We start from the raw sequence: 11140 nt of genomic DNA on the forward strand, positions 1-11140 counted from the left end.
AATTCTCCATTTATACATCTGACAAGTAATTTCTTCTAAACTTCATTCATTTGCTTAAGATGTCACTTATAACTAAATTATGTACCCATTTTATCTTATTTTAATATCTATACAATTATATATATACATATATATATATATATATATATATATATATATATATATATATATATACAATGTGAGATGTAAGTATATATACAATTTGAGATGTTTTCCCAACAGTTTCTATCAAATAGTAAGTTCTTACCCCAATAAGTGGGATCTTTTGGATTTATCAAACATTGAGTTACTGTGCTCATATTGCTTTTGTAAATCATTGCGCCATTGATTAACCAATCTATTTCCTATCCAGTACCAAATTATTTTGATAATTATTAAATTTATACTCTTCTATATGAATTTTGTTTTTATTTTTATATTATTTGTTATTTTTCCTAGGTCAATAAAAAATTCTTCAATAGTTTGATTGTTGTGATATTGAATAAGTGAATTATTTTAGGTAGTATTGTCATTTCTATCTCATTGACTTGACCTACCCATGAGCAATTACTATTCCTCCAATTAATTCGATGTCTTCAAGTGAAGTGTTTTATAATTATGTTCACAGAATTTTTGTGTTTCTTGACTCCCACTTTGGAGTTGGAGTGGGAAGGCATTTAGGGTTAGAGTGAAGGGAAGTAATTTTAAATGTAATTTCTCTTTTTATCTTTTCCTGTATATATATATATATATATATATATATATATATATATATATATATATATATATATATATATATATATATATATATATATATATATGGATAAAGCTGTTAGGGTTTCAACTAGTTTTTTAGTTGAGAATTCTCTAAGCAAAAAGTGATAGTTTTTCCCTCATTATCTGTGCTTATTTCTATAATTTCTTTTCCTTTTCTTATTGCTATAGCTAATACTTTTAATAATATATTGAATAAAAATGGTGATAATGGAATCCTTGCATTAATTCTCATTTTATTGGAAAGGCTTTTAGTTTGTCCTCATTACAGAAAATGTTTATGCTTCATTTTAGATAGATAATACTGTTTTGGGGGGGCAGCTTGGTGACACAGTGGAAGAAGTGTCAGATCTGGAATCATGAAGACCTGAGTTCAAATGAAGCCTCAGACACTAACTAGCTGTGTGGCCCTGGGCAAGTTACTTTAACTCTGCCTCAGTTTCCTCATTTGTAAAATTAGAAGGAAATGAAAAACTCTTCCTATATCTTTGCCAAGAAAACCCCAGATGGGGTCACGAAGAGTTGGACAAGACTGAACAATAACTTACCATTTTAAGAAAAACTTCATTCATTCCTGTGCATTCCAGTGAGTTTTTTTTTAAACAGGAATGGGTGCTTTATTTTGTCGAAAGCTTTTCCTGCATCCATTAAAATAATTGCTTTTGTTACTGACATGGTCAAGTATACTTAATGTGGAATCAGTCTTCCATTCCTGGTATAAATCTAGCTTGGTCATTGTGTAGGGGTCTTTGTGATATATTGCTGTAATTACATTACTAAGTGTTTTATTTAAGTTTTGTGAGGGTTTTTTTTTTTTTTTTTTTTTGGCATAAATACTCATTAGGGAACTTGGAATACAAATTTCCTTCCCAATTTTGACTCTCCAGGTATAGGTTTCAAGACCAGAGTTATATCATAGAAACAATTTCACAGGACTCCATTCCTGCCTAATTTTTTCTAAACAGTTTATGTAATACTGGAAGTAATTATTCTTTAAATGTTTTGTAGAGCACACATGGAAATCCATCTGGTCCTGGAGTTTTTGCCCTTGGGGAGCTTATTTATGGCTTATTCTTTTTTTAAAGATAGGGTTGTACTATATCAAATTGCTTGCCTTCTCAATGAGGGGGGGAGAGAAGAAAGGGAAAAATTGGCACTCAATTTTTTAAAAAGAATATTAAAATTTGTTTTTACATGTAATTGAAAAAATACAATATTTTCTAAGTTCAAAAAATAAGATAGGGTTGTATAAATATTTTATTTTTTAATTCTCTTGAACTGGGTTATTTATATTTTTGTTAATAGTCACCCATTTTATTTAGATTTTCAGTTTTATTGGCATATGGTTGGACAAAATAGCTCCTAATAATTTCTATTTCCTCTCCATTGTTTATGAATTAATCTTTTAAATTTTTTATATTCATAATTTGCTTTTCTTTTTAAAAATCAGATTAGATAATGGTCTTTTATTTTCATGTTTGCTTTTTCAAGAAAAAGTTTCTAATTTTATTTAGCAGTTGAATGAATTTTTACTTTCAATTTTGTTAATTTCTTCTTTAATTTTCAGGATTTTTTCTGGTATTTAATTGAAGGTTTTTAATTTTGTTTTTCTTAGTTTTATTTTTAGCTGCCTGCTCAATTAATTGCTCTACTCTTTTTATTATGCAAACATTTTGAGATATTTATTTTCCCTAAGTATTGTTTTGATTGCATTCTATGAATTTTAGTATGTTGTCTCATTATTGTCATTATCTTTAATAAAATTATTAATTGTATGATTTGTTCTTTGACTCACTCATTTTTTAGGTTTAAGTTATTTAATTTTCAGTTAATTTTATCTATGTTTCAAAGATCTTTTACTGAATATAATTTTTGATATAGTCAAAAATAGATAATATTTCTGCTTTTCTGCATCTATTTATAAGGTTTTTGTGCCCTAATACATAGTCAGTGTTTGCAAAAGTGCATTGCACAACTGAAAAAAATAGGTTTAATTCTTTTTATACCAATTCAATAATATCCAAAAGTTTAACATATCTAACTTTTCCAAAATTCTATTTCTTCTTTTATTTTATAGTCAGAATTATTATGTGTGAGAAGATATAAATTGAGGTTCCCTACTAATAGTGTTTATTGTTTCCTCCTATAACTCATTTAACTTTTAAAAACTGGAATATTATTATATTGGAAGCATATATGTTGAGTATTGATATTAATTCATTGTCCATAGTATATTTTAGCAAGATGAAGTTTCCCTGTTTATTTTTGCTTTTGCTATGCCTAAAATCATGATTGATATCTCTTGCCTTCTTTTTAACCTTAGATGAAGCATAATTGATTCTGCTCCAGCCCTTTATTTTAACTCTGTGTATCTTTCTGTTTTAAGTGTGTTTCTTAATAACCATATATTATTAGTTTCTAATTCACTCTCCTTCTCCTCTTCCATTTTATGAGTGAGTCCATCCCATCCACACTCATAATTATGATTGTAAATTGTTTATTTTCTTACATCCTATTTTCTTACACTCATCTTTCTCCATTTTACCCTCTTCCTCCTTATGAGTCTGTTTTACTGCAATATTCTTGGGAGTTTTCATTCTGAGGTTTCTTTTGGGAAATGACTGATGAACTCTTTTGATTTGTACTTTGCCATTGGATTCTTAGATATCCAGGGAGTTTTCCTTTATGATTCCTTGAAATATGATTGTTCATAGTTTTCAGGTAGTTCAATGATTCCTAAATTATGTCTCCTTGATCATTTTTCCAGGGCAGTTGTTTTTCCTATGAAATATTTGATAATTTCTTTTATTTTTCAGTCTTTTGACTTAGTTTTATTATTTCTTAATGTCTCATTGAGGCAGTAACTTCCATTTGGTCAATTCAATTTTTTTTTTAGTTTTTAGTTTTGGCTTTTTTGCAAGGCAATGGGGTTAAGTGGCTTGCCTAAGGCCACACAGCTAGGTAATTATTGTCTGAGGTTGGATTTTAACTCAGGTACTCCTGACTCCAGGGCTGGTGCTCTATCTACTGCACCACCTAGCCTCCCCTCAATTCTAATTTTTAAGGAGTTATTTTCTTTAGCAATGTTTTGTACATCTTTTCAATTCTTCTAATTTTCTTTTCATAACTTTCTTACATAACTTCATTTCTTTTCCCATTTTTTCCTTCACAGTTTCTTATATGGTTTAATTTTTTAATTCCTTTTTTGAAATCCCTTTAACTCTTCTAAGAATTCTTTGGGCTTTCATTCAATCTGCACTTTTCTTTGATACCTTGCTTGTAGATGTTTTCAAATCATTGTCTTCTTTGTTTCTGTATTGAATTTGCCTGTCACCAAAAAGCTACTTGATATTTGTGGTCAGGTTCTTTTTAATTGCTTGTTTTTCCAGCCTACTTCTTGACCTTGGGTTTCATGTCAATATTTGGTTCTGCTCACTTATACGGGTAATATCTGACCAGAACTTTTGTCTTTTTATCATTTTCCGCTGTTTTCAAAATAGGGGCATGCAAGTTTTCAGAGCTTCCAAAGTAGTGCAATTTGGGGATAGATCTATTTATTGCTCTTCTGGTCAGAGTTCTGCAAGATCCTGACCCAAATTTGGATTTGTTGTCTTGTGTGTGGTTGAGTATTCTGTAACCTTCTGCTGGACTCGCTGACTTTTATACTGGAAGGTATAGTGGATTTCTAGGTTGTTGTAGATGAGGTATGTTGGATGAGCTGTACAAAACTGCTGATTCTTCCTTCACAAGCTGGATTCTGTACCTTCAATTATTTTAAACTATTATTATAAGAAGCCTATGAGGGGTGGCTAGGTGGTGCAATGGTTAGAGCACCGGCCTTGGAGTCAGGAGTACCTAGGTTCAAATCCGACCTCAGGCACTTAATAAATACCTAGCTGTGTGGCCTTGGGCAGGCCACTTAACCCCATTGCCTTGAAAAATCTAAAAAATAAAAAAATAAGAAGCCTATGGATTCAATGATCACCTCCATGCTGATATTTCTCAAATCTATTTATCCAGTAAATAATATCTACTGACTGACTCCCAACACATCTCCAAATGCTTATTGGATATCTTGAATTAGAATGTTCCATTCACATCTTAAATTCAACAAATCCAAAACTGAACTCATTATCTTTTCCTCCAGAGCCTTCCTCTTCCAAATTTTTCTATTCTTCTCAAGGGCACCACCCCTTCCCTAGTCATTCAAGCTGGCAACCTAGATGTCATCTAGGTGGCACAGCCTGTAATTAGAAAGATGAAATCAAATTTGGTCTCAGACATTTACTAACTTTGTGACTCTAGGCAATTCATTTATCCACTATCTGCCTCAGTTTCCTCATCTATAAAATGAGATAATAATAGCATCTATCTCCCAGGGTTGTTGTGAAGATCAAATGAAATAATAGTAAAGTGCATTGGCACTGGTACCTTATAAGAGCAATATAAATGTTAGCTATTATTATTATTACATGCCTCACTCTCTCTCACCATCACTATATCCAAAAAAGATTGTTGCCAAAACCCTGTCTACTTCACCTTTGCAACATCTGTCATAAACATCCCCTTCTCTCTTCTGACATTGCTATCACCCTTGGATAGGCCCTCCTCATCTTATGTCTGGACTATTGCAATAATCTGCTGGTGACTTAGATGTCTCTGGCCTCAGAGAATGAGTGGGTACACAAGACTTAAAAAAACTTGTCATTATTATTCTCAAACCATTTATTTGGATAGTCTCTAGCTCCCCTTTGGAGACTCTTCTTGTCTTATTGCCATTGGGTAGCTATCATTCTGCATTTTCTCTGGACAGGAGGAATAATCTAGTTTCTATTCTTCCAGAACAGAATCCTCCCAGCATCTCTACCAGTTGAAATCACTGAATATCAGAGTCGCACAGAAACTCAGAGATTATCGAGCTCATCTCATTGCAGCCCAGAGAAGTTAAGCAAACTGTCCTAGGTTGCACAGCTAGTTAGCAGTATAGCCTGTACTCTAGCCCAGATCTCCTGACTTTCAATTCAATGTCCTTTTTTACTAGGCCAAAACTCCTGTATTCTGCCTTCCTTTAATATTCAATTAAAATCAACTCCAACAGTGGGTCTTCCTTAATCCCCCTACCTGAAGGTAAGCTCTCTGAAGGCTTCTGGTTTTGCATCTCAGCCTTCTTTATGATTCTTATCACATAACATTCTGCGTTAAATTGGAATTAGGATGGATCTTTGTCAGTTCTCTTGTCCATCTATTTCTACCTTGGGACAGCCTAACATAAGACCCTGCATTCAGAAGGCGCTCAGGAAATGAATAATGGGGAAGGGACAACTATTTATCAAATACTTACCGTGTGCAGGCACATCTCCACAGTCTATGGCAAGAGTTTTCATTCACTCCTGATCTGTCTCCTAAACTCTCTCCACCGCCGGCTGCCTGTTAAATAACCATGTTGGATTAGATGGGGTTCAGAACTATTTTGGCAGCCTAATACTAATAAGTTTTGTTGAGTCCATTCAAATTGAAGGAATGATTATTGTTAGTGGAATTAAAACTGCACATTTTTCCCATCCAAGGGCCCCTGAAATCTTCCTGAGAATCCCTGAGCTAGATTTTTTCATGAAAGAATATAACTGAGTTTTGGGGGATGAGGGTGTGATATGTTGGGTGGAGAGAAGAGGAAGTCATTTGCTCAGTTTACCCCACCAGGGGGCGCAGCTGGCCTGCTCAGTTCAGGGCTTTCTTAAACTCTAAGGCTGAATGTCCAGCAAGGGGCTAGAGTGGGGTGCTGGTGTTAAGGGATTGGATCTTTGAGTCAACAGGGTTACCCCTCACCCCTGGTCCTACCTGATGCTAGGAGAGGGTGATGTTAGGTCTGGAAGTTCTCATTTGGCTTCACGATGTGTGTGTGTGTGTGTGTGTGTGTGTGCGCGCCACCTCATCTCACCCCATCCCATCCTTTCAGGTCCTTGTGCCTCAAACAGATGACCAATAGTCTTCCTCCTTCTATACCCTGTTCCCTGGGAAAGGTCAATTTTTCCTTCAAGACTGGACCTCTAGGGCATTGGAAGTGGGGGGCGCAGGGATACCCATCAATTGGGGAGCGACTGGACAGGTTGTAGCACATGACTGTAATGGAATACTATTGTTCTATAAGAAACTATGAGCAGGAGGATTTTGGAAAAACTCTTACACTTACGTGAACTGATGCTGTGAATGAAGGGAGCAGAACCAGAACACTGTACACATTAACAGCAACATGGTGTCATGATCAGTGATAATAGACTTAGCCCTTCTCAGCAGTGCTGCAATCTAAGGCAATTCTAAAAGACTTGTGATGAAGAATGCCATCTATATCCAGAGAAAGAGCTATAGAGTCTGAATGAAGACCAAACATAGTATTTTCACTTTTTTTTATTTGTTTTTTTCTTTCTCTTGGTTTTTCCCTTTTTGTTCTGATTCTTCTTTCACAATATATCTAATATGGAAATGTGCTTAACATGATTGTGCATGTATAACCTGTATTAGATTGTTTGCTGATTTGAGGAAGGAGGAGGGAAGTGAGGGAGAGAAAATTTTACAAAAATGAATTTTGAAAACTATCTCTACATGTAATTGGGGAAAAATACTATTAAAAGAAAAAAAGAGAGAGAAAGGCACCAATGGGGGAAAAATAAAAGTATGTTTTCCTGAAGAAAAATAAAAGATTGCCCCTATCCTCTAGTCAGCAATGTAATAACAATAATATTATGGCTAGTCTTTTTAATGTCACTTTGAAGTTTGTAAAACTCTTTACAGATATTTTATCTTCACAATCCTGGGAGACAGATGCTTTTAAGATCTTCATTTTAGAGGTGAGGAAACTGAGTCAGGCAGTAGTTACAACATAGCTAGTGAGTGACTAATGCTGGTTGCAGACTCTGGTTTTCCAGACTCCGTGTCTAATTCTCTGTTCACTGTGCCAACTGCCTTGGTGTAGGGGGCAGAAACATCCGGTCCTGATGACATTTTTGAGCCAGAAAAGACCCCTGTCCATCTAGTTCATTCCCCTCATTTTATAAAGGAAAAAAAAAATGTTAAACTTCTTTTCACCAACTGTTTTCTCCCTCCCACCTTCCCCTTCCTTAATTAGAAAAAGAAAAAATGAAATTCTTTTTTTTAACAAATATACATAGTCAAGCAAAACAAATTTCCCAAGTTGAACATGGTATACATTAACAGCAACATTTATGTCTCATTTATAGAAATGAAAATTGAGGCCCAGGGAGGTGAAGGCATATGGGTAGTAAGATAATCAACAAAAGGGCTTCTTATCAAGAAGTCCATGGATGGATTTCAGGGGATCCTTACACTTGGAAGGGGAAAATAGTACAACTTAGGTTTTCACTAACATTTAACTGAAATTTGGGATCTCTTTCAATTATTTCAAAACATATCTTGAGAAAGATTTCAAGACTGCCAAAAGGGTACAAATGATACAAATAGGGCGAAGAAATTGCATTATAGACGCTTCTTTTTCCAAGCTCAGACTTCCTTGTGGTTTTGGATGTCTCTATCTCTCTGTCTGTCTCTCTTCCTCCCTCACCATATTTTTCCCCCTTCCCCTATCTTTCTCTCCTCCCTCCCCCTATATCTCCTCCTCCTCCTCCCTTCTCTCTTCCGTTCTTTCTCTCTCTCTCCACCACCTTCCTGGCATTGTGGAAAGGACATTGGATTTAAGTGAAGGTTAGAAACCTTGGGTGACTCTGATTCTTTATGTGATTTTGAGTGAATTCTTTCCCCTCTCTAGGCCTCAGTTTCCTCCTATGCACATTGAGAGCTAATGGAGTAACTTTAGTCCCCAGTGCCTCTTCTGACTCACATATTCACTGATTAAATATGTAGTCTCTTAGGCTACAAAGACCAATAAAAGTCCCCATACAGATGCCATGTATACATGATAGGTTACAGATGTCAAATACACACATACATAAATACACACACACACACACACACACACACACACACACACACACACACACACACACACACACACACGCCAATAGGGCAAGGTGGGGAAGTGATGGGAACAAAGACAAGGAAGCAGAAACTGCTATTTCTTGAGAGAAAATACTTCCAGCTGGGATGTATCAGAAAAAGTCTTCAGAGGGATAGATCTACTCGGGGTGTTGGATATAAAGATAAAAGAAAGGGCAGAATACTCATTTGCTAGGTTTTCAGCATCTGACTTGTGGGTGCCTGAAGGGAGACAGAGTTTTTGACAGGAGATGAAGCGGGGAGTGTGTTGCATGAAGGACAGTTGAGCTCTGCCATTTTAAGTTCTCCGTTCTCTGTTCTACCAACATCTTTTCCAACTCTGACATTGTACTCTATGCTTTAAATTTTGACTCCCCCGTAATTCTCAACCGCCCAGTCACTGTTCCAACACCTATCCCTACCCCAGGAGTTTCTCCTCCGGCCATGGCCTGTGCCACAAAAACCTCTGGTCCCATGGCTTTTGGAGAGGGGGATGCCAAAGAGCCTGAGAGCTGTTCTGGAGAGGGTACAATGGGGGGGAGGGTCACCACACTGTTCCCCTGGGCTAGGTTTCCCGATCTTTGCCTCCAGCTGGAGGCGGGGGCTCCAGTTACAGCCCCCCTTCTCTCCACCCTCCCCACACTTCCCTGCCTCATTGGCTGACAGTGGGAGGGGCGAGGCCTGGGCTGCAGCCAGATGTTGGGAGCAGCAGGAGGGAGGGAGAACAGAGCCGTCTGATCCACAGTCCTCCCAACTCGGCTCCAGCGTCCCTGCCTGTCCGAGTCACAGACGTCCTGTAGCAGCCGCTGCCCGAGGAGAGGGGGCCTGGAGGGGAGGTGCTGGCCCCACTTGGGGGCCGTCTCCCTAGTTGGGAATGCGCAGCTCCCGGCTGGACAGCTTCCTAGGACAGTTCCGCCTGGAGTTGGTGAGTTTTCTGTCCTGAGAGGGCAGACTTGGGAGGGGCACAGTGGGGACCTTGGAGGGACCCCCAGAGGGTGGGGGAGCAGCTGACTCCTTTGCTTCTTTTCTGCTAGGCCCTGAGATGGGGGGATGTCCTGGGGATGCAGAGGCCTGCCACTAGAATAGTCTTTGGGGTACCCCAAGGCGTAGCTTCTCCTCCCACAGCCTTGACCCCAGAACAAGATAGGAAGCAGCTGCCCCCCCCCACTCCCCAGTCAGCGGACCCTACCACAGATGTATTAGAGGGGGGTATTGCCTTGAACTTGGCATCTCTATAGGCAGTGAATTTTTCGGGGATGGGGGTTTTGCAGACAGGCTTGTGGAGGACCTGTGGCCCTCTATTAGATCTGTGTTTGCCCACACGTGTGGGGCTGGGGGAGGGGCACCCCAGCTGGCTAGAACTGCCCTGGCAGATGGTTGGGGTTGGGTTTCGGACGGTTGGGGAACTTTGGGGGCTGTCCCCGGGCATCAGGTAACAATATCCTGGCCAGCCGTGCTTGGTGGAGGGCCTCCCTCCCTCTTCCTTCCTCATCCAGGGAAGGAAAGAAAAACTTTTGAGCACAAAGAGAGAAACTGAGGCACGCCAGCACCCATAGTAGCCAGGAGGAACATCTATTCAGGAGCTTCTAATCTCAACAGTTGCGCTTTTTGTAGCTGCCTGGGGGGGGGGGGGATCAGAGTAAGGAGGGCTGGGACTAGGGGTGAAAAGGGAAGGGGGGGGACGGGGCTGGCCTGAGTGTGACAAGGAGAGAAGGGGAGATCGTCTGATATTCTGGGGTCACTGCCCTTCAGGCTGAGGCGGTAGCCCCCTCCCCTGCCCTGCCCAACCCGGCTCAGCCCGGCCCGACCCACCCGGGCTCGGCTTCTCCACACCCGCTCTCCGCCACCCCCGAGCCGCCTGCAGCGGGTGCTGACTTGCCTGCTGGGGAACATGCCACAGCCTGCCAGTCCCAAGGAGGCAGGGAGCCAGGGGGTTGGGGGGCCAGACACGTGGCAGCTGCTGCCGGTCGGGGAGGGGTGCACGTGCCAGGGGGGCCGGGGGAGGTGTCCCACCTGTCTCTGGTATGCACCCCCCCTCCGGTAGGTAATGCCCCAACAAAGCACTTGGGGCCCAGACCCGCCACCACCCATAGAAGGAAGATGCTCTCGGCCCCCCGCAAATCTGGACTCCAGGGCTAATAGGAGAAGCTGGGATCAGGGAGAGGAAGGAATCTGAGCTAGCCAGCAGAAAACACTAAGTCGGTTTTAGAGGCCTGCCTTTCACCAGCCGAGTGACCTTGGGCAAGTCATTTTACCTCGATTTCCTCGGCTGGAAATGAGGATTCTTGTCCCTAAGTGTTATAGTGTACGCAAAATAAAAATGTTCCTCAAGTGAATTCTAGTCCAGGCTTTGCTATTGATTCACCACGGCTCGGTGTGC

General features: G+C 39.6%; 1 protein-coding gene across 3 annotated transcripts in view; it reads left to right on the forward strand.

Moving 5' to 3' along the window:
- Positions 1 to 11140, forward strand: part of INKA1 (inka box actin regulator 1) — a 63713-nt gene that overhangs the window by 46705 nt on the left and 5868 nt on the right. For all 3 annotated transcript variants that reach the window (XM_074197977.1, XM_074197978.1, XM_074197979.1), the window contains one exon: positions 9506 to 9685. In XM_074197977.1, coding sequence (XP_074054078.1) covers positions 9635 to 9685 — 51 coding nt within the window. In that variant the 5' untranslated portion in view covers positions 9506 to 9634. The remainder of the gene's footprint in view (positions 1 to 9505; positions 9686 to 11140) is intronic.

Source organism: Macrotis lagotis, chromosome 8 (genome assembly GCF_037893015.1).
Source record: "Macrotis lagotis isolate mMagLag1 chromosome 8, bilby.v1.9.chrom.fasta, whole genome shotgun sequence".
Lineage (NCBI taxonomy): Eukaryota > Metazoa > Chordata > Mammalia > Peramelemorphia > Peramelidae > Macrotis > Macrotis lagotis.